At 47.5% G+C, this 25,669-nt stretch overlaps 1 protein-coding gene and 2 non-coding genes across 3 annotated transcripts in view; 2 read left to right on the top strand and 1 right to left on the bottom strand.

The window, feature by feature from the left end:
• Positions 1-2,152: 2,152 nt before the first annotated feature.
• TRNAL-UAG (transfer RNA leucine (anticodon UAG)) lies at positions 2,153-2,234 on the top strand. The gene has a single exon. It is a non-coding gene; the product is annotated as a tRNA-Leu (tRNA).
• A 6,996-nt stretch (positions 2,235-9,230) lies between these two features.
• TRNAL-UAG (transfer RNA leucine (anticodon UAG)) lies at positions 9,231-9,312 on the top strand. Its single transcript has one exon. It is a non-coding gene; the product is annotated as a tRNA-Leu (tRNA).
• A 9,899-nt stretch (positions 9,313-19,211) lies between these two features.
• The window catches only part of LOC142792327 (glutamate receptor-like), a 43,645-nt gene continuing 37,187 nt past the window's right edge, over positions 19,212-25,669 (bottom strand). Inside the window, exons 7-8 of the mRNA XM_075885618.1 lie at positions 22,079-22,362; positions 19,212-20,407 (exon numbers count right to left, since the gene is read on the bottom strand). Coding sequence (XP_075741733.1) covers positions 19,993-20,407; positions 22,079-22,362 — 699 coding nt within the window. The 3' untranslated portion in view covers positions 19,212-19,992. The remainder of the gene's footprint in view (positions 20,408-22,078; positions 22,363-25,669) is intronic.

Here is a 25,669-nt window from a genome sequence, read left to right as displayed (position 1 = left end):
TCAGAGTTTTAAACTCTAAAAAGACTTTTGGTAAAATCCCCACAAAACGCATAAATTTAATGGGATCGCAACAGCCCTATACTTGTTATTTGCTTTGCCCTAAAGTAATGCGCTCTCAAATAATCTGATATTCCACAAAGTTTCAGAACGGAAGCAGGGGTTTGCTTGGTCGCTACTTCTTTACTTCGAAGAGCACGAAAAATAATAATATCGAAGTCGACAATGAAGCGGCATGATGAATTTTTGTGCGCGTCGGTAACGTTTGACAGAAGCCGTTCAGCACAAATACCTGCTTGTTTCTGTATATTTATAGTTTTTTAGGGTTTGCTGCCACACCACCTTTATTTGCTTCACGACCACAACAAGGCCGTAAAATATGATAAATCAATAAAGGTAACAAAAAAAAACACATTTGCTCAATTCTGGCCCTTGTCTAATAGCATCGATTCGCCATACTCACCCTTCTGCCATCTGTTATAAGCCAGAGTAGGTAATACCTATATAAACTATTACAGGTTCGCAACGCAGCCATTTTTGAATTATTCAACTTAACCATGTTCCACGTTGTCTGTGGTACAGCAGTAATGATTAGAAACGGGTGTGGATACCATGACCCCTAGTCGGTGTTTTCTTATCTTAGCTAAAGCAACTGGGCATGTGCGAATAGTGAATTATGGAACCCAATAGAATAGGAAACAAATAGGGATGACACAGAATCGAATACAATCACATATCGAATAACCTTTGAATATTTTTCGGATCGTAAGACAGCCATTTTCAAAGCAACCTATAGAAATCAAGAAACGACAACTGACAACCACCCGTTTGTAGCAGGAAATCACAAGGAAACCCAGACATATTTAGTAAAAAAATGCTTCTTCGTTGATGGCGGAAGGTTTCTTAACCCTTCCACCCTCTTGTGGTATTATGCAGAATTACTTTGTAATAGTAAGTTTTACAACTTCACAATGTTTCATTTGCATGAAATATTTGAAATATTCACCAAAAACTTTACAGTTATGTTTAACCGATTCAAAATGTCACAACTATGAGAACCGATACAGCGATGATCAGCGCTTTCAAAATATTTTGTATCTGTAGGTGGAATGGCAGTTGAGACTACCCAAAGTGAGGTAATGCTCGCCTGTTTGTAAATGAAATTAAGACATAATTGCTTAATAAGTTACAAGCCAACACCACCAATATTCCTAAATGCATAACGAAAGCGATAAATGTGTTGTTCCCACAACGCAGGCCACAACAGCGAGAGAATGTAAACGGTGTTGAAAGCTTGAAATAAATTTACGCATATACAACACTTGCGTCTTTTTATCATGCAGCTGAATACAGTCGTAGGCCCCACCTTTAGTTATTACAAAATGAAGACATGAAATTATAAATGCCAGTCAGCTGCAGCAAATTGAAAAGTGAATTGAAGTAGGGTTTTGCGAAAAACTGTATTCATCCGGCAATAAATACGGCGGCGGTAGTCCCGTAAAGCATTAGGCCGTTTGCTCATTAGCAATTTACTGATTGAATTAACAAAACTTACCTATAGCAGTTCCAAAATCTCGTTCCTTTGGGGTTCTTCCGTTCATGCTGACTTTACGAAAATTATTCAAAAAGTGTTCGGTCTTTCGAATATGTTCTATATGAATGGAACATCAAATCGAATTCAATGGTGTTCGACCAGTTATTCAAAACTTTTCAATATTCACACACATAAAAAATACTGTTTGTCTATTCAAAGAATACCTACTAATTTCTTCGGTCAATGGAAAGGGCTTACAATTGATAGGGCATAAAATCGAGTACAGTAGCTGTGCAGCTGCGTTCAACTGCCCTTGCTGTGATTATGCAGCTCCTTTTTTATTACGCTTTGTTTCTCTGAAGGAAAGCACAGTGCAGATGCTTTCTATGAACGACGTAGATGACAGGGCCACAAAAAAAAAGGAAGCACGCAGCTGTTGCGCGGTGATGAAGGAAGTTCTTATACCGGAGCACTCGCAAACCTGGCGGTAGCGTGGCCGAGTGGCCTTAGCCGCTGGTTTAAGTCACCAGTCCCTTCGGTGGCGTGGGTTCGCATCCCACCACTGTCACGCTTTTCTTTTTAAAACATGTTTTATTAATCCGGAGCACGGACAACACTGTCGGTAGCGTGGCCGAGTGGTCTAAGGCGCTGGTTTTAGGCACCAGTCTCTTCGGGGGCGTGAGTTCGAATCCCACCGCTGCCACACTATTTTAGAGATCGTGTTCATTGAACAAGGGTTTTATTATTTTGGATCCAGCAAAAAATCGTTAGCTGCGTGGCCGACTTCCGGCCACGCTAGCGAAAGGACGTGTTTTCATGCGGTCCGTAAGGGCGGTGACAATAGGGAGCTTTAGCACAGCGTACCGCGAGCCCTTGCGGTACGGTCGTTGCCACTGCGTATGCGTCGTATCGCGAGTCGGCGTTCGCGTTCGCGGACCGCACGCAAAAAAAAAATCCGAAATTGCGTGTGGTAATGGCGGCCCGTATGTGGCCCACAAGCGCTGGTTTCGAGGCTACGGTGGCACTGCGACCGTGCGTTGCGGAGCGCAGCAGGGCAAACGCTATTCTTAAACTCATATGGCACCCGCTACACCCGCAACGCCCACAGCGCTTGCAAACGGTATTCTAAAACTCCCTAGTTACTTTCAGCCGCGGAAAAAGGATGAAACGAAGCAGTTCTGAGGATTACCAGGTGGTTTTACCGCAGTCGCCTACAGGTCTGCGTGTTTTAAATACTGTTTTTTGCACGGGGAGATAAAAGCCAGGTGATACCGGGCTGAAGATTTTCGTGACACTTTGACTCGTTTAAGTTTTCTGACCAAGGTCGTTGCTCTAGGAGCATTCCAGATAAACTACGGTGGCTTTTTTGAGTTCTGAAACAGTGAAAAAGGTGCTGTGTCAATGTGACTTGAAGGTGAAGGACCGCTGATGCCTTGTGGATCCGTGGAGCCAGGACGTTCGTGTGAAGCTCTGTTAGCTGCTGCACAACATTCACGACGAGCAAATTCGCTCGGCACTAAGCCCGTATGGGAAATAGAACGAAGTTACCCGTGAGCGGTGGCGGGTTCAAGACGTCCAAGAAAATGATTCTTCAACGCGCACTGTTTGCCTTAAGTTAAAGCAGGGCGTAACCGTGGCTGATTTACAGCACTAGCTACGCATCGGTGCCGCTTCTCGTCGCCCCACGAGCCCCCTTATTCCTGCATTGCCACTGAACGGGGCATATCAGAAGAGACTGTCGTATGCCTCGGTTCGGTCATGAAGAAAGCGAATGAGTGGGAACCTACGCCAATGTAGCTGACCATCTGAAAGGTGACGAACTAATTCATGAGCACTTAATGGATGAAGCAGACGCCGAAGAAGCCGCCAGAGGACCAATAATGAGGCAGCAACCTGCAACTTCGAAGATGATGGGGCACGCGGAGGACAAAAAGACCCCGAAGCAGCCTTCGAAGACCGAAGACGTTTACACTGCTGAAAACAGATAAAACTTCGCAGAAAAATTGCAAGATGACTACTGACGAGAAGGCGATGGACTGTTATGCCTGCGAGTCCACACCGAACCGTTTGCTTAAGTGGGATGCATATTAATAATAATATTAAAGGATTTAAGGTGCATGCGCGCGAAATGAAGTTATTTGCCTACGCAGATGACATTGTAATACTTTGTGAATATAAGCGAAGCATAGGCCACGTCGTAGAAGTAACTGCAAAGTTTTGTAGCATGGCAGGCAGTGCTGTAAACTGGAGCAAGTCACTGGGTTTGAGGCATGGAAGCTGGGAAGATACTCCACTACATTTCAAAAACATGACATGGACTACGACTCCAATGAAATACCTTGGCGTACTGTTACAGCATTATAATGATAAAAAAATATTGGAAACAGGAAATTGAGGACAAGAAGGAGAAAACAGCAAAATTTGGTGGCCGCAACTTGTCTTTATTAATCGCGTGAGCGACAATCTGTAATCTTTTTCTTGTGGCAAAGATATGATGTGTACAGCAATATTTATGTATAGATAGAATGAGTGTAAAGAAAATACACGGAGTTTTTTTCAGTGTATATATGGGGCTAACTTGGAAACGAATGAGCCGCACTAATTTATTTTGGCCACTGAAGGCAGGTGGCATCTGTTTAGCAAACTTATTTTTGGAAAAGCTAGAATCATGCTTTTGTTTGCTTGCGGGATCAAAGAGGATCTTCCTGCACACAGTGGTTCAACTAAAGCTTAGTGATGCTCTCCCAGAGTTTGTTGTTTCATCACAAGACGTAAAAGGATCGTGAATAACGGGATTCCTACGCGAAGTGATGCGGTCTCTTCTGTTTTTTCATGCGTGTCTCGTTGCAGATAGAGAGAAAACGTCTTCATTCATAAAGGCATGGAGAAGGAGGGCATGGAAGGAACCTTAAGTCCGGGGTCCCTAGGACAACTCCAGCGACGAGTCTGGCCCGCTGTATCATAGCTCGGAGAGCCTCGGGAGGTTCATCGCTTTATCATCGTCTCACAGCTCCTAGTTACGTAAAGAGTGAAGGAAAGCCGGTAAGGGAGGAAAGATGTGCGCAGTGCACTCGACCGAGACACGCAATGCCGCGGGCGAGTTTCCACAGCCGGGGCAATGATTTGCAAAGCAGTGTGGGTCGAATCTATGAAAAAATACCACAGGGGGGGAATGTTTTAGTTTGTAGCTGGCGTAACGCAACTGCCTTCTCTCGCGAGAAAGATGACGGTGCGGCGCTGTGAAAGCGGCGCACGTTTCTACAGTGACGAAGAATGTCGTTGTGAGAAGAGGATCCCCCCCCCCCTCCGAAATGGTCGCCTCGCCTTGCTGGGCTGCCTGGCGGAAACTTTCGTGGGCAACTGAGTGTGCGCGTTTATTTCCCGGCAGAGAGGCATAGCCAGGAGTCCAGAGTAAGTGGATGTAAGAAGTACTGTTTGACTCAGTAAGCGGAATTAGGTTGAAAATTTGGTGGGCCGCTCTTCGGGTGCCATGTCCTGACAGGAAGACCCGACATGCCTGTTGCGAGTCTGTCAATATGTACACCTCACTGCAAACACAGATAGCGTATGGTATCGCTAGAGCGACTCCAAGAATTTTGCCGTGAGCGGCATGCTTCCCACGCATTGCAGCCGAGTCCTGCAAGGAATTGGTGCCATCTAACACTACCGAGGTGTAACCTTCGCGAGTTGAGGCTGCGTATGTGTAAAGCGTATGCGATTCCAGGATGTCTTCTAGCATTCGGCTGAGATATCGTACGCGGGATTTGCGCCGACCCTTGTCATGCTGGGGGTGCATGTTACGTGGTAAATGATTAACAGTTAGTCTTTTTCGTATCACAGGCGATAAGGGCGTGGGACGGGTTTCAACCTCAAGTGGTGGGATGGGATATCCGAGGCATGAGAGGAGATTGCGGACAGTAGGGGTGAGTAGCAGGCGTTGTCGATGACTGACCCAATCTGCCTCGAGCAGTCCCCAACTTAAAAAAGAAGACGTGTGGAAGTGTAGTTCGGAACACTGTGGGCCAGGTTTGTCGCTTTGCAGATTATGGAGTCTATGCGTACTTGTATGGATTGGGTCAACCACTGGAAGGGCAAGTGGTATGTCAGCCGCCTGATCATGCAGGCCTCCACCAAGGGCAGCAGGTCCTCTTCCTTAAGCCCGGTGCGCCTATTTTAAACCCGCCGGATCATGGAGAGTATTTGGTCCACTTGTCCAGATGAAAAGCCAATGGTGTAGTTAGGTTTGCCATCGGCCAGTCTAGTTGGTGTGTAGCTGTGTAAAACATCATTGGCGCTAACTTGAAAGAAGATGAGATAAGAAACTCGGAAAGGCGCACACTCACAACTGACTTTTATTAAACCGAAGCTCAACTTATGAAAACCCTCACGGATGCGTACAACTACATGAAAAAACCCGAACAACTATAATCACTACCTATCAGGTAGAAAAGCGAATTCATTGTCATACAATGCCAGGGACAGAACACTAATATACTGTTCGCCAAAATTGCCTAATATACATCGTCTCTGCCAATTCACGTGCCACTTTGTTTTTGCTTCTTCGTAAGATTCTCTTGCAGTGTAGTAGCGGTTCATACGAGCACTCCTTACGGCAAATGCAAACCCGTGTTGTTTCATATTGACAGTGCATGTTTCCTTAAGCGATCGTTTATACATTGGGCTGACTGGCCAATGTACATCCTGCCACAACTGAGCACGATCAAGTAGACAACACCTACCAAACAACTCGAAAACTTCCTTTCGTGCTTCTTTACACAAACAGCACTTGGTATACCACACGAACGAGCACAAATACGCGAAAGCCTCCGAGGTGCCGAGAAAACGACAGGGACCTCAAAACAAAAGGCGACGTTCTTCAATGAATGAGCCACTTTGTGTACATAGGGAATGACATGCAGTCCAAAGATGCGGGCACGAGAGACATGTGGTATGGGTATGCTATCTACGTGCACACTGATGGGCAGAGGAGGGCTACTGCTTTGGGAGCGAATGACGATGAGCTCTGATTTCTGAGGAGCACATTGCAAGCCTCCTTGTTTAGCGTACTCAAGGCCTTGCCTTGAGTACGCAAGGCCTTGCCTTTAGCGTACCTCAAGGCCTTGCCTCGTCGCCGCATCTCGGGCCCGCTGGACTGCCCAGTCTTGTGTCTTAAAGTTGGAGCTCCGCAGAGTGGCGGCTCACTTCGACGCAAGAGCGTAAAGAGCTACTGTCTTTTGAGCTACTGTCACAGAGCACTCCCACAACATGCTTGAGAGCGGCGCAAGAGTCGCCTGGCATAATTTGCAAGTAGTACTCGGGTAGTGCGCGGGGAAAATGTGTCGAAATCGCACGGGACTCAGGAAGGTGTCTGGCTGCAGCTGTCTCTAGGCGACGGCCTGGCATCGTTTCAGCTCAGGGTGAGGTCGGGGCCATATCCGCCTTCCTGAATAGTAGCGCTTGGTAATGTCATTGTACCTCACTAAGCGTTATTATACCACACAAAGTGGCTGAAGTTTGCCATGAAACGCTTCGCATTAAATAATATGAATGATAAAGAAAAGGAAAACATTGCGCCTATTTTGAATCACCACTTGCCCGTATGACTCCACGCCCATATATGTATAGCTGTGTTGCCATTGCTAGTTGAGGTTATGCCTGTGTTATGTGTTTTTGTTTCCCTTATGCATTCCTCTTTATTCATATGTGTCCCCTGGCTGAAGGCGCAGACAAGCGTTGTGTTCCATTCAGGTGGCAGTTGTCAGCTGGTTCCCAGCCTATTTCATCTTTGTCTTCGTGTTTTCTGTGTGTCCAAATCAAATAGTGAACAAATAATCATAAAAAAGTGAGGGTGAACAACAAAGAAGAGAAATGAAGTCGAACGAGCTGAAAGTGTTGAGAGAAATAATTCGGCAGATCCCACGTACCTTGAAATTGACCTCATGCGAAGCATGCGGGAAGAAGGTGACCATGTTACAATTTTTTTCATTGAACGACGCGTCATGAAATGAGGCCAATTATATGTGTAAATGTTGCACGCACAGACATATGCTGAAGAGTATAACCCGCGACCCCCGCAGCCGGAGCGGCGGCAGGAAAGAGGGAGGTCGAGGCTCCCTTTGATTTGGTATTGACGGCCACATTAGGTGCATCCCGATTGGTGGCGTTTTCACGACTGTCGTCGCCAGCACATTCCCAGAGCATGTGGCTCAGCGTTGCTCTGTGCCCGCACGCTTTACACATACTGTTGGGGTATATGTTCGGGTAGAGGTGGTGTAGAACGACAAGGCTAGGGTAGGAGTGGGTTTGGAGTAAGCGAAAGCTTACAGCATCGTGCCTGTTTAATATCTCGTGCGGTGGCAGGAACCTGCACCTGTCGAGACTATAGTGTTGGGTGATGTCACGGAACGTTGTAAGACGATCACCCCATGACCATTCTGATTCTTGTTGTTGCGTGCCAAAGTGCTTTGATCCAGCAGATGCATTGCCCCGCTTTCGGAGTCAGAGGCGGCGGCCACGTAGTGGGCCACGGCTCGGCGAGTAAAACCTCGAGCCATGGCGTGGGCCGCCTTGTTCCCCGCGAGCGGAATGCTGGTGTGTGCCGGGGTCCATAGGAGAAAAACGGTAGAAGTTTGATGTTGTGAGGGCGACCAGCTGCCTGCGAGTCGCTTATGCCAATCTCTACATGCGGTGCTGCGGCGAGTACTAAGGCTATTGCGGCTTCTTTGGCCGCCTCCGTGTGTCCCGTCGCCACTGTGGCGCTCGTGAGGCATATGCCCTGACAGTCAATGACCACAGTTGCGTGTGCTCTTCTCCCTTCATATCTCGCGGCGCCTATGTATACCACGTCCGTACTGTTACCGAACTTCTTTCGGAGCTGTCTAGCACGCTCGTTACGCCGTCCGATGTAGTGCGTCGGGTGCATATTCCTAGGAATCAACGGAACAATCAAGCAGTCGCGGACTGAGGCAGGGACCTCCACCTTTTCTTCTTGCTGAGCATGATATCTGATGCCCAGCGACTCAAGAATGTGTCGACCCGTCTTTGATTTTGTTAAGCGTTCGTATTTCGCAACGTCATTGGCCTTATTTAAGTCGTCGAGCGAGTCGTGAAGTCCTAGCTCTAGAAATGTTTCGGTGCTCGCGTTGATCGGGAGGCCGATAGCTCTCTTAAAATCCTTTCGTATCATGCAGTTCATTTTGTTTTTTTCTAAGCCTATCCACTTGAGGTAAGGGGCAACGTATGTTATTCGGCTTATCGCATAGGCCTGTACGAAACGGATCGCGCAGTGTTCGCGCAGACCGTTACGTCTATTCGTGATACGACGCAAGAGTCTGATCGCGTCGTCCACTGAACGATGGGTCTCACCATTATGGCCATTTTCATGTATGTGTAAACCGAGAATTCAAATTCTGTCTAGGTGGGGTATGGGAGTGCCGTCTGCCAACAGAACGCGTATTTTGAAGGATTCCCTTGCCTCGGCACGTGGGGTTTTGTGGCCTCTAGTTGTAGGATTGTAGATTGAAAGTTCGGCCTTGGTTGCTGAGCACTCGAGGCCCGCTCCTTGCAAGTACTCCTGAACTTTGTCTACTCCCGCCTGTAGCGTTCTCTCGACGTGACCGTCACAACCTTCTCTGGGAACCCAGAGGGTCATGTCGTCGATGCACTAATTACAAAGTGCGGCAAATTGCATGTATTCGTTGGTAGCGTGGCCGAGTGGTCTAAGGAGCTGGTTTTAGGCACCAGTCTCTTCGTGGGCGTGGGTTCGAATCCCACCGCTGCCACTACTTTTTTTTCTTCCGTTTTTTTTAGCTTAAAATACTTATGCGTGAGTTTTCTGGTCAAGGAAAGCTACGACAGCCCGCCGGGGACGCGCTGCCAATCGTCCTACAGCCCCTTGGCAAACTTCCAACCTCTTCACATAAAAACAGCGCCAATCACGAGGGACAAGGAAAAAAGGAAACAGACAGCGGCATTGACCAGACAATAAAAGAGAACTTTCGGGCAATGCACACGGCGTAGACGTACATGGCGACGATGACACATGGCTGAACAGTGAAACAATTAAATGAGTCCAATGCACTAGAAATGAAAGTAGCTAACGAGGTTGCTTGGATGAGTTCGTACGACATGATGTCGTACCAACTCGTGCCGCTGTCTGTCTCCTTCTTTTCTTGTCCCTCGTTATTGGCGCTATTTTTATGTGAATCATATTGTACCAACTCGCCCAAGCAACCACGTTAGCTACTTCCAACCTCTGCTCCTCGTCTTTAAACACCGGCCAAACTTGCTAGTTCAACTGTGTATAAAAGCATTCGCAAGCACTGGCGTCGCGTGGTACCATTCTTGCTTTCCGCAACAGAGTACCGAATTTCAGGCTCTATCACTCTAAATGGCCCTGTTTCGGTACTGCTGCATTTCGCTTCACTTTTATTTTCGCATTTTTTGCGTGGATATGTACACATCAATATCTTCTTTCTTGATGGATACACCGAGGTACTGTACTCATCTGGGTTGAGTCTGCGGGTGGGTTGTGGTTGCATCGAAATCACACCTGCACTGATTTCTTAAAGGGGCCATCTCGCGGTCAGGCAGTACAATTCATATTTTTTAGCGAGAACTATAGAAGTACAGTGTCTGTTATGCCCATACATATGTGAAAAGTGGTCAAGAGCAGTACTTTGATTTGAGTGAGTTGGTACGTTGGTATATTGCTAGCTGAATAAAAAAAACAGGGCAAAAAAAGATGAGGCCACAGAAACTCGGCGCTCGTATGTGTGCTGTGTTTCTGTGCCCTCGTCTTTTTGCGCTGTTTTTCTCATTTCTCAGCTAACCATAAAAAGTGAGCCGTAAAAGAATATTTCAACGCAAAACAAGCCCTAGAAGCAGGGGCATAGGCAGTCATCTTTAGAGGGGAGAGGGGGAAACAAGCCTTGTGTGTCGCCCCCTGGCTACGCCATTGCCGTCTATAAGTCACCGGCTGTAAACATTCCTCACCATTGGCAACCGCCATTTTGCCGTGACTAGTGTGTGCCGTCATGTGAAGCTGGGAGTGGAGCCATCCCCTCATACCAAGGTTCTCGATTGCAGACTGCATAAAATACGCCGAAACGTAAAAGGAAAAACCTAATTATCGATTTACCTCTGAGGCTTGGAGGGCTTGGAGGCCCTTTACGGTTTCAATATCAAGAGTACTGAAAGGTGGGCGAGTTTTTACTGATTAATGGCTGTAACTTGCGCAACGAAAAACACAAACGAGGACAGACAGACACATTGGACGTAAACTCACAGCTAATTTATTGAAGACAACGAATGGGAGGGGGGGGGGTGATTTTATCTACACTTACATAGGTGTCAGAGCCAAAAGCTTGGTGTTAGTGTGCTATTTTCATTATGTAGTGTGAACAGATATCTTTAGTTTTATCTCGTATCTGTTCAGAAACCACTCTTGGGGTGCGTTTGTTAGTCTTGAAGATGAAAGCACATTTGTTGTTTTCAATAAATCAGTTGTGAGCTTCCGCCCATGGTGTCCGTCTCTTCTCACTCGTGGTTTTCGTTGCGCAAGTTATAGCTATGGGTCAATAACAGTGGAGCACTTTGAAAGCGACAGACAAAGGGTAATTATAGTTAGCTTTCAAATGGCTTCTCACTGCAGGCGCTGCGAAGTGAAGAATGAAATGGCAATCGGAAATCTTTTTTATTCGCTCTTTTGTAATACAGTTCATGGCTCAAACAGTACCCACCTTTTAGGTAATCCGAACAAACAGGTCAGATATATCGGATACCACTAAGTGTAAAGAATATAGAAACTGACATTGTTCACGTTGAAATGATGAAAGCAACCCCTAACTTGGAGTAATGAGTATTATTCCCTGATACTGTTTTAATTTGCACCATGGTGGACGTTGTTGCATCGCCGCATACGACTGAACAAATGCGGAAGGTAAGACTAAAGACTTGAGTTATCTCAGCCCATAATCTTTTCAGGACATCCAGAGCTACTCGCAAGCTAGGCTACCGAAGCTCCGTGCGCCCTCAGCTATATAGAATATGCATCTTTCTTGTGTTATCCTAACCACACCATGCTTTTCAAGTCCATGGAAAGTTGAATTTGTACGGAAGTCAACATCCATATTCTGCTTCTTTTCCATTCAGTCGATACGTTGTCATTCTTTCACCCCCCTAAACGCTCTCTGTGTCTAATGTGGCTTCACCCTTCCTCCCGCTTCGGAGGCACAGCGATATTTCTGCCCCACAACTGGTTTTGCACGGGCTCCGTGATCAGACGGCCCACCTTCGACCAAGCGAAGATGTCACGGGGTGACGCAATACACATGGCGTCATCTTATGTGACGTCACGGTGACCGCACTGTGACTTCATTTTCTGTGACATCGCAGTAGCGTCACTGGGACACCATGTTATGTGAAATTACAAATTTGTCACAACATTTGCCGATGTGTGGCGACGTCATAAAGTGATAGTTCTTGGCGTCAGGGATGTGACACCAACAGCAAATTTTTGGTCTTGATGAAGTCATCTAAGCTTGTCGCCTTAAACTACAATACACAGCCACAGTCGATCAAAATGCAATGCGTCGTGTAAGACCAAGTCGCTTCACAAGCCGTTCTAATAACAAAACGTATTTTCAAAGTGAGGGAATTTTATTGTTCCGAGTTCAATTGGTAATATACGTGATTCAACAGTAAACGGGGTAACTTTAATAATTGCTTTACAGAGTTTTCTTACATTGAGTGTGGAGGCGAAGGGATTAATAATATCTTCCTGTTGCATTGAAATCAGTTTTTGTTGTACGAAGCTGAACTGCGTTTCCTTTACTAATATGTTATTGTGTAAAGTGTATTTTTACATGATTTTATTTCATACATATGCATGCTTAAGCAAACACGTTTCTGTCGATTCTCGTTTCCCTCAAAGATTGTATTTATGTTTTAATACTTACATAAGGCGCCTACCCTTACCTAGGACTAATGAATTTTACTATGTCTCGCGTCAGTTACACCTACAGTAACACTTTCCCCCTTCCTTCATGCGATGCTGTAAACAGTGGCACATTAAATAAATAAATAAATAAATTAAATAATAAGGATCATGTAGTCCACACGAAGAAATGTGTACATGCAGAAAAGAAATACAAGGTGAAACGTCATCCGATTTGTCAATATTTCATAAGAAGCGTCATGGGCCTTTCCGTATTACAAAGTTGTTCTTTTCTTGCTGCTTTTAGGACAAAGAAAGAGAGAGAGAGAAAGAATACATGTCCGCTTATTAAAAAGTGTTTTCTCCCTCGAATTCTCCTAAGACCACTCGGCAAGGGTTTGCTTAATTGTTTGGTAAAACTTTATTGCGAGACGCGACTATTGCACATACTGGGCATCTAACGTGGTTGGTGGCACATGATATACAGCAGCTAACTTTTAAATCACATAAATTGATCGCTGTTGGCTTACGGAATCTAGCGTTGTACATGCACTTTCACAACAATATCATCTTCATTCAATATAAGACTTGGAGTTTTGCATTATTTGTTTCTATTTTTACAAGTTCTGTGCGCGTGCAGCGAATGTTTGTGACCTAAATTAGCTATAGAAGAACGAAAAAAAGCAAAAGATTCATAAATATAGCCTTATAGCATAAGAAATAAAATAGGCTATACCTGAAAAGAACACAGTAATTCAGTAAAGAAGTAAATTGTCAAAAAATACAAAATACGATACACCACAGACAAAGTTGGCTATTAGGGACCCTGTATAATGGATAAACCGAAATAATTATGACCACCTGAAGTACATCCGCGAGATCACACTCCAACATAATAGCCAGAGTCCGACCATCGCTGTTGGGAATTGATCCAGTGACCACGATTTTCAGCAGAGAAACACCAGTCCAAGCCGGCACACGTGAAGTCCAGCTCTTGTCTATAGACAATCTGTACTACTGCCATCACGGGCTTAAGGTAGCCAATTGCGAAAACCCCGTCCGATCAGTGTAATCATGCCTCTGTACGTGAACCCAATCTTACAAAAAAAACAAAAAAAACAAAAAAGGAAAACCGTAACCATCGAGACAAAATGGCCAAACCAATTAAAATACACTCAAATGTTTTGGTTGCGCATTACTTTCGTTCGCTAAATAAATTACCTTATTATTATTATTCTAGTTTTTGTTGCCGCTGGTATGCCCTACGACAGTTAAAGTACTCGGTATAGCGGGATGCACGTTTCCATTTGTTTTCAAGCTATCCTTTTTTTTCTTTGTATTGTCACGAGGTCGTGACGTGGCCGAAGACAGGAGACTTCGTGTTAGGATTTAACTGTTTATTTGGGCGAACCTGTGGCCGGTAAACTGAAAATCCAATTACAACAGCAGTCTCGCACAGATAGCAGTCTCGGACTGATAGCGTCGAACGGAGCGTCGGCCTTCAATCAACAACTGACAAGCGGCGAAGCGCGTCGGCATTTATACTCTTGCCGCCGAATGTTCTAGCGTTATCGCTGGCGGTGGCGTAGGATCCAGAACAATCTGTACCGTTCGCACAGTGGGCGTGATCTTATCGAAATGATCTACTACAGTCCGGAACCTTCTAGAAAACTGCAGGCGCGGTTTGCGCTGAGAATCGTGCGGTGTTTTCGGACGATAACAAAAACTTGGGAAATGGAACGTGGCATTGCCCCCCTCTGAAAAAGGCATCGTCCCGATGCTTTAACTAAAGATGAAAGTACAATAATATTGCAAGAAAATACAATGAATAAATTACGATACAACAATAATACAAAAAAAACACTAGTTCAGTTTGTTAACGCGCATGAAACGGCTTGAGGCGCGCGACATGGACGACTTCAGGTCGCGATCGGCGTCGTTGAGAGTTCGTGATGCCGTCGGGGACAACCTCGTAATCAAGTGGGCCGAGCCGTCGAACCACCCTGTACGGTCCGAAGTACCGTCGCAGAAGCTTTTCACTTAGTCCACGTCGGCGTATCGGCGTCCACACCCAAACACGTTCACCGGGCTGGTATTCCACGAAGCGTCGTCGAAGGTTGTAACGGTGGCTGTCGGTCGTCTGTTGATTCTTGATACGGAGACGCGCAAGTTGTCGGGCTTCTTCGGCGCGTTGAAGGTACTCGCTCACATCGAGGTTTTCTTCGTCGGTGACGTTGGGTAACATGGCATCGAGCGTCGTTGCCGGGCTCCTTCCGTAGACCAATTTGTATGGCGATATCTGCGTCGTCTCCTGCACCGCCGTGTTGTATGCGAAGGTCACATACGGAAGAATGGCGTCCCACGTCTTGTGTTCGACATCGACGTACATTGACAGCATGTCGGCGATCGTCTTGTTAAGCCGCTCGGTGAGGCCGTTGGTCTGTGGATGGTACGCTGTCGTCCGGCGGTGGTTTGTTTGGCTGTATGTCAAGATTGCTTGAGTTAAGTCGGCAGTGAATGCCGTTCCTCTGTCGGTGATAAGGACCTCTGGAGCGCCATGACGTAGGACGATATTTTCGACGAAGAATTTAGCTACTTCGGATGCACTGCCTTTTGGCAGGGCTTTTGTCTCGGCGTAGCGGGTGAGGTAGTCGGTAGCTACCACAATCCACTTGTTTCTGAAAGCCGACGTCGGGAACGGCCCCAGTAGGTCCATACCAATCTGCTGGAAAGGTCGGCAAGGTGGATCAATTGGCTGTAGAAGTCCCGCTGGTCTTGTCGGTGGTGTCTTGCGTCGCTGACAGTCCCGGCATGTTCTCACATAACGAGTGACGTCGGTGGTAAGACGTGGCCAGTAGTACCTTTCTTGTATCCTCGCGAGCGTGCGAGAAACACCGAGGTGCCCTGCCGTCGGATCGTCGTGAAGGGCCTGCAGGAGTTCTGGTCGCAGAGCTGAAAGCACCACAAGAAGGTACTTAGCTCGAAGCGGTGAAAAGTTTTTCTTTTGTAGAAGACCGTTTCGTAGAAAGAACGACGCAAGTGCGCGCTTGAATATCTTCGGGACTTCGGCGGTCCTGCCTTCGAGGTATTCTATTAGGGCCTTAAGTTCCGGGTCGGCCCTCTGTCGTTCAGCGAAGTCGTCGGTAGTTATCGTTCCTAAGAAATAGTCGTCATCCGGGTCGTCGGGTAGCGGTTGGTCGACAGGCGCACGAGAGAGACAGTCGGCGTCGGAGTGTTTTTTGCCGGACTTGTAAATGACAGTAATGTCATATTCTTGAAGTCCCAGGCTCCATCGTGCGAGGCGACCTGAGGGGTCCTTCAAGGTGGCTAGCCAACACAATGCGTGGTGGTCGCTCACAACTTTGAAGGGCCTGCCGTAGAGGTAGGGGCGAAATTTCGACGTAGCCCAGATGATGGCGAGGCACTCCTTTTCTGTTGTGGAATAATTTTCTTCTGCTTTGGATAGCGATCGGCTGGCGTAACTAATAACCCTTTCAAGTCCGTCAGTCCTCTGCACAAGAACGGCGCCAAGACCTACGCTGCTTGCGTCAGTATGTATTTCTGTCTCGGCGAATTCGTCGAAATGGGCAAGTAACGGAGGCGTCTGGAGGCGATGTTTAAGCTCCTGGAAAGCGTGTTCCTGCGGCGTTTCCCACTTAAACTCCACGTCGGCCTTGGTAAGGTTAGTGAGAGGATCGGCGATGCGGGCGAAGTTTTTCACGAACCGCCTATAATAGGCACACAGGCCCAGAAATCGGCGCACGGCTTTCTTGTCAGTGGGCGGCGGGAAGTCGGCGATGGCGGCTGTTTTCCGTGGATCGGGACGAACTCCAGACTTGCTGATAACGTGCCCCAGAAACAAGAGCTCCTCATACGCAAATCTGCACTTTTCTGGCTTCAGTGTGAGTCCGGAAGTCTTGATGGCTTGAAGTACAGCTTCAAGGCGCCGAAGATGCTCGTCGAAACTCGAGGAAAACACGACGACGTCGTCCAAGTACACAAGTCAAGTCTGCCACTTCAATCCTGCCAGTACTGTATCCATAACGCGTTGAAACGTTGCAGGCGCTGAGCAAAGGCCGAAGGGCATCACCTTAAACTCGAAGAGGCCGTCCGGTGTTATGAACGCCGTCTTCTCTCGGTCTCTTTCGTCGACTTCGATTTGCCAATAGCCAGTCTTAAGGTCCATTGACGAAAAGTACTTGGCGTTATGGAGCCGATCAAGCGCGTCGTCTATTCGTGGAAGGGGATACACGTCCTTTCTTGTGATTTTGTTCAGGCGGCGATAATCGACGCAGAAACGTAGGGTCCCATCCTTTTTCTTCACTAACACCACGGGGGATGCCCATGGACTCTTGGACGGCTGGATAATGTCATCCCGCAGCATTTCATCAACTTGTCTCTTCATTGCCTCACGTTCTCGCGTCGAAACCCTGTACGGACTTTGACGGAGTGGTCTGGCATTTTCTTCGGTTATGATGCGATGTTTCGTGATTGGGGTCTGCCGAATTTTTGATGACGACGAAAAGCAATCTTCGTATTGCAGGAGCAGGGCCTTGAGCTGTTCTCGCTTATCGTTCGGAAGTCTGGGGTTGACGTCGAAAGCTATGGGAGGGGCTTGGTTCCTCTGAGCAGGTTCCGCAGAATCGGCGAGGGCGAAAGCACTGGTGGCTTCGACAATTTCTTCGATGTATGCGACCGTTGTTCCTTTGTTCACATGTTTGTACTCATTGCTGAAATTCGTGAGCAAAACCGTTGCTTTGCCTCCCCGCAGCTCTGAAATTCCTCTTGCGACGCAAATATTTCGGGTGACCAACAGATGCTGACTGCCTTCAACGACGCCTTCCAAGTCAGGTGATTTAGGAGCGCCGACTGAAATAATGACGCTTGAGCGAGGCGGAATGGTGACTTGTTCTTCCAGCACATTCAAGGCATGGTGTCCTGACGGCGTGCGCGGCGGTAGTGCTTCTTCTGTGGATAACGTTATCGACTTTGTTTTTAGGTTGATGACAGCACCATGGAGGCATAAGAAGTCCATGCCAAGGATGACATCTCTCGAGCAACGCTGTAGGACTACGAAGTCTGTAGGATAAATACGGCCGTTAATGGTGACTCTCGCTGTGCAGATTCCTGCAGGCGTTACGAGATGACCTCCGGCTGTGCGGATCTCAGGGCCTTTCCAAGCTGTCCTAACTTTCTTTAACTTCGCGGCGAAAGACCCACTGATGACAGAATAGTCGGCTCCAGTATCGACGATAGCAGTCACACTGTGGCCGTCGATAAGAACGTCGAGGTCCCTAGTTCGCCGTCTCGCATTACAGTTAGGGCGTGGCGTCGGGTCACGGCTGCGTCGGCTTGTTCCGCTGCTTCCATGCTGCGTCGTCAGGCCACCTTCGGTAAATGAGCTTTCGCCGTCAGGGCTTTGCCTGGCTGGCGTTGTGTTCGGAAAGCTCCGTCGCGGCGTCGTCGTCGTCGGAGGATCTTCGGTAGTTCGTCGCACAGCAACCGCACCTCCACCGGTTGCTGCCCTTAGTTTCCCGGATACGGGCTAGGAGACCGGCCCCGCGTTGGGCCAGAGTACTGCCGGTGGTGCGGTGACGTGCGGCGGCTGGGCGACGGCGAACGCGAAGGGCTTCGTGGTGTCCACCGAGTTCCTGTCAGGTAGTCGGCGATGTCACGTGGTCGTTCTCCTGGCTGTGGACGCGGTGCATTGACGGCGAAGCCACGCAGTCCCATCTGTCGGTACTGGCAACGGCGGTATGTGTGTCCGGCCTCGCCGCAGTGGTAGCAGAGCGGGCGGTGGTCAAAGGTGCGCCAGACGTCAGTCTTCCTCGGTGCACTGCGCTGGGCCGCTGGCGAACGGTATGACGTCGGTGGGGGTGGTGGCGGCGGTGGCGTCTGTCGACGGAAGTGCGATGGGGCGGCGTTTTGGCGTGGACGGGGATGAGCGTTGTGGCGCAGTGCAGCGGCGCAGCTCATAGCTTCCGGCTCGGGCAGCGGTGCGTGGGGAATTTGAAGCGATTGCCGAACTTCTTCTCGCACAATGTCGGCAATTGAATCCACTTGAGGCTGGGCCGAAGGCAACAGCTTGCGCAGCTCTTCCCGCACGATCGCTCGGATCGTTTCACGCAGGTCTCCGGAGTTACTGGCTTGAGCAGCAGCGCAGTCTGCAGTCAGGCGACGATTATACTGTCTGGTGCGCATGTCCAGGCTCTTTTCGATAGTGGTCGCTTCTGCTACAAATTCTTGGACGGTTATCGGTGGGTTTCTCATCAGTCCCGCGAAGAGCTCCTGTTTGACCCCTCGCATGAGGAAACGAACTTTTTTCTCCTCAGGCATGTCTGGATCAGCGTGACGGAATAGTCGGGTCATTTCTTCTGTGAAAATGGTGACATTTTCATTTGGCAGCTGAACCCGAGTCTCTAATAAAGCAGCGGCCCTCTCTTTGCGAGCGACGCTCGCGAACGTTTGAAGGAATGCGCCGCAGAAAACATCCCACGTTCGGAGCGTGGACTCCCGAGGTGCTGCTTCGTTCATGTACCGGACGCCCCCGTCAAGCCGTGTACCCAGCACCTCCACCAGATGTCACGAGGTCGTGACGTGGCCGAAGACAGGAGACTTCGTGTTAGGATTTAACTGTTTATTTTGGTGAACCTGTGGCCGGTAAACTGAAAATCCAATTACAACAGCAGTCTCGCACAGATAGCAGTCTCGGACTGATAGCGTCGAACGGAGCGTCGGCCTTCAATCAACAACTGACAAGCGGCGAAGCGCGTCGGCATTTATACTCTTGCCGCCGAATGTTCTAGCGTTATCGCTGGCGGTGGCGTAGGATTCAGAACAATCTGTACCGTTCGCACAGTGGGCGTGATCTTATCGAAATGATCTACTACAGTCCGGAACCTTCTAGAAAACTGCAGGCGCGGTTTGCGCTGAGAATCGTGCGGTGTTTTCGGACGATAACAAAAACTTGGGAAATGGAACATGGCAGTATTTTTTGCTGGTTCATCCTACATTCGTATGATGAAAACTTGACTTTGATATGACATTACTTTTTTGCCTTTCTTTCTGTTATATACTGCAGTGGATTACTTGCACATTGACATATACTGAGTGAGTGAGTGAGTGAATACCACTACGAATCGGACGCATGCCTTTCATTATGTCGCAAGAGCTATCCTTGGAACACTTCAGCATAGCAATCCTATTTTGCGTCTCTTTGTTGTGTCACATACTTCAGCAGTAAATAACTGGCATCTGGGAGTTCGGGGCTTGGTCATTGTGAGTTTTACTGCGTACTAATGAACTTTACTTCTCTTCCGTGCTGACCGTTTTTGTTTTATGATCGGTGGATCCGGAACGCAATTTTTTTTCATTCTGCACTGGACGGAACTCGGAGCAGTTACATCGAGAAAGGCATGCACCAAGAGTGAGAGTGCTGTCTATGAAGTAACATGCGTGTTTCTTAAATTTGTGAATCGTAGCCTACCATTACTGGAAAATCTACATTTATGTGCCGGTTTTTCCTTTAGAACTCAAGACTGCAGCGCCCGTCGTACATCGCACGCTCGTAAACACGACGCGCTCGCCTGTGTTCGCCTAGATTTTCTTCTTTTTTGTTTCCGCGCGCCGCGGCGATCCACGCCGTGTCTTGTGACGTGAGGCGCGCGATCCGCCTGGCGTTCATGCGTGGCAGCCTGTGGTGACGCCGGGCCCACGTCCTGTGAAAGCACAACTCGAACAGGAAGACGGTGACCGAGAGGGCCGCCATGATCGCCCAGAGGGAGAAGATGGCCGCCATGTCGTCGTATCGGAGCACCTTGAACGACAGCTCGCCTGTCTGCGAGCTGCCCGCCTGCTGCATGGCCTGGCAGCGGAACCACTCTTGCATGCTGTTTTCCTCCCACTTCATGTTCAGACCGGACTCCACGAGAGAGGTTATTCTGCTGGGACAGAGAGTAGGGGCGAGGAGGGTTGTTACTATTATCTGATAAGAAAACATGAGTTTACAACAGACAAAGAAGAAAGCATGGTGACCGCGGGTCGTTAATTGATGCTGAGAGGGGCGCACAACCCTTGTCATCCCTTTTAGGAAGGAGGTGATGGAACTGGAAGACGGAAGTGGGGACAATTTAAATCACAGTTTCGCCAAAAGTGCGAAGCAATGAATGCGATAGCAACACATTCCAAGTTTTTGGGAGCAAGGCTAGCATTTTTGGAAGCAATAAAAATTGTTGTAAACGCGAGTTTGCTAAGTAACCAAGCTTCCTGCGGTTCGGCCATGGAAGATGACCACGACAAAGCTCGTGCGCTATGACGGCGTTGATGAGAAGCGCCTCCTATGGGCAGCGCATTCTGGTACTAAGGGCTATACGTCGTGTGTCGCCGCTGGTGGCAGTTTGTTATGCGTAGATCGCATCTATATGTGGGCGGCCACTCCAGGTACACTTTTCGCACTGTTTTTTTTTTGTGTTGACAGCGTAACCTGTAGAAGCTCCCGCCTACTGTGGAAACTGTCCATATAATCACGAATGACCAGATTAACTCAGGTCGGCTATTGAAAAAAATGAAACATCAATTAGGGTGTCGAAGGAACTGAACAGGCTTAAAAAAAAACAAACACAAAATGTTGAAGCAGAGAGAAGAAATATTAACGGAGAAATGAGATGAACAACAATATCATTTTTAGACTGTTAAATTATTTTGGGATAGCATACTGTCAATAACTGCATGATACAACAGGATCACTGTAATGCATGGAGTGAAGTTCAAATTATTTTGTTTAATAATCGCATCTTAAGCTTTTCACATTTTGGCCTTGTTATATAAAGATAGGTTTGAGAAACCCGCCGCAATTCTTTGAACATTACGCATTTCGCTGCTGCTGATTAAGATAAGAGGGCATCACAGTATACGGATGAAGAGTGAGCTGGTATGGATAGACCAGTGCCACCATGGATCTTTCGCACTTCCACTAAATGTGCTGTGTTTGTGATGAGGTGGAATTTTATGGCTGAACTACTGGACGAACTTGTGACCAGGGAATCAACACGAGCAATATAACGACAGTGCAGAGCATGGCCGTCGAAATACGAACTGCGAGAGTAACATGTCACCTTTTACGAGTGCGTCATCGTATACTACAGGAGACCCACCTAGGCTTGGATGCAGGTACTCTCAAAAGGACCCGAGGTTGCGGAAAATTAGATTTCGGAGTCCACACCAACGGCAGGCCTCGAAATAGCACACATACACACACACGCACACACGCACACACACACACACACACACACACACACGCACGCACACGCACACGCACACACACACACACACACACACACGCACGCACGCCCCCCCATACAAAGGGATCCTAATGGCGCCTAATGGTGATGCACCGATGATGTTGGTTCTAGAGTACTATACGTGTATCTGCTTTGCACGTGTACGCGGTCTGATTTGATTAACCCAATACATCCGATGATGTACCGATTGATTCGGGCGTCGCTTTCGTCGAGTGGTAACATGTGTGTTGTCCTGTGAAACCAAGCAACAGATGAAGAGAGAGATGCCCAATTACGCTCGTGAATACCTATAAAGTGAGAGCGAATACGTACTTAGCGTGAATCCTGCGCTCCAGTTCGGGAGGTAAGTGCTTCGAGTGTGCCACCGTGCAGAAGCGAGAGAATAGCACCTCTGGCGCCACGTACAGCTTGCCTCCGCTCAATCGGCACTGCTTGGCCAACATGTGCATGGTGACGTAATGGTCGCTCACGATGACCGCTCGGCCGCTGTACAGTTGTTCCATGGCTGTCGGGGTGTACATGTCGGTGATGGCCATGAACCCGCCGTGTCGATGCACCTGGCGGGTCAGGTCTTGCATTGACGGTCTCTCGGAAGTCTGCGACCCAGCAATAAAAGCAAAAGAAGTTGTCACCATAAAGTGTGTACGTGTACTCACGGAAATGGAGCCACGTCATGCCACTTTGTTAGCTGGGAACTGGTGCATAATTGTGAACAATGATAATTACCATCCTTACGACTCGCTCTACGTACTCTTTACAAGCCCAAGTACCTTCCGATGCTTTTTACGTTGTCCTATGTGGTAGTTAAAGGGGAAAGAAGAGAAAAGTGAGCCCTGTAACTGTCTTTAACAATACAATGGGCGTTTGTAGAGGTGTACAGCCATCGTGATTACTTCCCCCTCCACTTCCCTCGGGCAAACTGTGCACACATAGCGATAAAAATTCCCGCATATCCACGAAGTGAATGATGACGAGGGTGCTTGCTCCAGAGGTTAAATCGGGTAAATCACGAAATCTCTGTACATATGCTCAATCATCATCATATAAAGTCGGGACACGAGAGTGGTTGTGGTGTGACTGTGTGAACACGTTATATACACATTGTTTATTACTTACATGTCAATACAGATATTTACATCTTGACTCAATATATAATTTTTGTTGAAGACCTTATATACAGATCAAATGAGCTTAGAAGAACGTGTTCGTTTAAGTATGATAGATTTTTGATCCGCAAAATACAAAGCCAGAGGATCTTGAGTCATAGGATGTAGTGGAAAGTTCTCGAAGCGTCCTGACGGCGAGCCCTCCGCGCCGCTTATTTGGCTTCGGCGGCGTTAATAGTGGGTAGCGGTATCAACGCTCACTGAGTGATGTCCGGCGATAAAGAGAGTAAGCCTGCCGAGAACGACCGCTATATATAGGCGCGGCCACCTAGCGGTCTCCTACCAAACTAGTGCACGCACCGAGAGTGGGGCAAGCGTCGATGGATGGATGGATGGATATGGCTCAGATCGGGCGGTGGCTAGCGCCACCAAGACGTAATAATTGATGCACCCAAAACTATACTTATTTTTTCCCTTAAAAAGTGAGTTTGAGGATTCGTACTTTGCAGAGAAGAGTTTAATTTTCACTCGTGCCTTGACTTTCGCCACCAATCAGATAACCTCCTTCTAGTTAAGTCTACTTGCTTAAAGTCTATTTTGCCCTCCCGGTCCCTAAACCTCAGTGCTTTGAAAAACTCTGCGCCATCATCCTGAACTATAGGGTGAAGCCCTTTACAGAACATTATCAAGTGTTCGGCAGTTTCTTCTTCCTCTCCACACGCACTGCATACTGTGTCTACCCCTTCGTATTTGGCCCGATATGTCTTGGTTCGCAGTACTCCCGCCTTTGCCTCAAACAGTAGAGAACTACCCCGAGTATTATCATAGATCCTTTCCTTGGCAATTTTCTGCTTAAAAGTTCGATAGATCTCTAGTGCGGACTTCTTAATCATGCACATTTTCCACATGTCAGTCTCCGTTTCCTTCACTTTCTTCTTAACCGATATTTCTTTTTGGTTTGGCCACCTGCTGTTTTCTAAGTATTTACCAGTCGACTTCCTGGTTCGCTTCCTCCATTTTGTATCGACATTCCTCATGTACAAGTAGCTGAAAACCTTCCTAGCCCAACGCTCCTCCTTCATTTCTCTCAATCGCTTCTCAAATTTTATCTTGCTGCTAGCTTCCCTGCCCTCAAATGATGTCCATCACATATCACCTTGTACTCCCTGATTTGGTGTATTCCCGTGAGCTCCTAAAGCAAGCCTACCTATTCCACGTTGCTTAATTTCTAATCTTGCTTGAACTTCTGATCTCATGCGCAAGACCGCATTGCCAAACGTCAGCCCAGGAACCATGACCCCTTTCCATATTCCTCTCACAACATCATACCTAATGTAATTCCACAGTGCCCTATTTTTCATCACTGCTGCATTCCTGTTACCTTTAGTCGTCATGTATATTTCGTGTTCCCTCAGGTACTCGGTCCCATTGCTTATCCATACGCCCAGATTATTGTATTTATCTGTTATCTCAAGCGTCACCTCCTGTATCCTAAGCTCACTACCTTCGTTGTCATTGAAAATCATCACTGCTGATTTTTTCCTTACTGAATCTAAAATCTAACCTATCTCCCTCATTACCGCAGATGTCCATCAATCTCTGCAAATCTTCCTTGTTGTTGGCCATTAGCACTATATCATCTGCGTACATTAATGCTGGTACAGCCTGATCAATAAGTTTTCCTTGTTTGACTAAAAATGGTTGAAGCCCAGCCCACTTCCTTGTAATTTTGCCTCTAATCGTTGTAGGTACATCATGAATAATAAGGGTGACAGGGGGCACCCCTGCCTAAGCCCCCGTTTTACCTCTGCAGGTTTGGATACCTGTTTTTCCCACTTTATAACTGCCTTGTTACCTTTATAGAGGCCCTTTAAAAGATTAGTGACTACATGTTCCACGCCTAGTGTGTCCAGTATTCCCGACAATTCCTCTTGAACCACGCTATCGTACGCTCCTTTGATATCCAAGAATGCTAGCCACAGGGGCCTGTGTTCATTTTCTGCTATTTCGATGCACTGCGTCAGTAAGAACAGATTGTCTTGCAACCTCCTGTGTTTCCGAAACCCATTCTGCAGTTCCCCCAGCACCCCCTCATCTTCAATCCATGCCTGCAGTCTTTCCTTTATAATCTGCATAGCCAGCCTGTAGACCATTGATGTCACTGTTATAGGACGGTAGTTGTTTATGTCAGCTTTATCCCCCTTTCCTTTATATATCATGCTCATCCTGCTAAGTTTCCATCCATCGAGAACTTCACCATCGATTATTATTTTGCTCACTGCCTCTCTCAAAGCCTGCTTGGACTTCGGACCTAATGTCTTCATCAGCCTAATTGGAAAGCCATCTGGGCCTGTTGATGTACTACCAGGAACCCTTTTCTCAGCCTTTTCTCACTCTCGTTGTGAAAATGGAGCCATTGCACCACTTGATTCATCCTTGTCTATTGTGGTGCATAAAGTACTTCTTTGTTGAAATTTTTCTGTCACCCTTGTTCTTATATATTCAATAGCTTTGTCCCCTTCTACCCTGGCACCGTGGGCTGTAGTTATAAAACTCTGCTCTAGGCTCGTCTCATTTCTTAGGGAGTTTAGATGGTTCCAAAAGTTCGCAGCTGCCTTTCTATTTTTTTATGTACTTCTACCAGCCACTGAGCTCCCTTTCTTCTAATCTTTTCATTGATCAGAAGGGATGCAGCCTTTCTACAGCTTAGAAAGGTTTCCCATTTTCTTCCAACATCATCTGTCGGTTCACCCCGCTGCTTAGCATGTCTGTGTTCCCTTGAGGCTTCCTGACGTTT

This window comes from Rhipicephalus microplus, chromosome 2 (assembly GCF_043290135.1).
Source record: "Rhipicephalus microplus isolate Deutch F79 chromosome 2, USDA_Rmic, whole genome shotgun sequence".
In the NCBI taxonomy this organism is placed as follows: Eukaryota; Metazoa; Arthropoda; class Arachnida; order Ixodida; family Ixodidae; genus Rhipicephalus; species Rhipicephalus microplus.
This window is presented reverse-complemented; position numbering and strand designations above follow the sequence as displayed.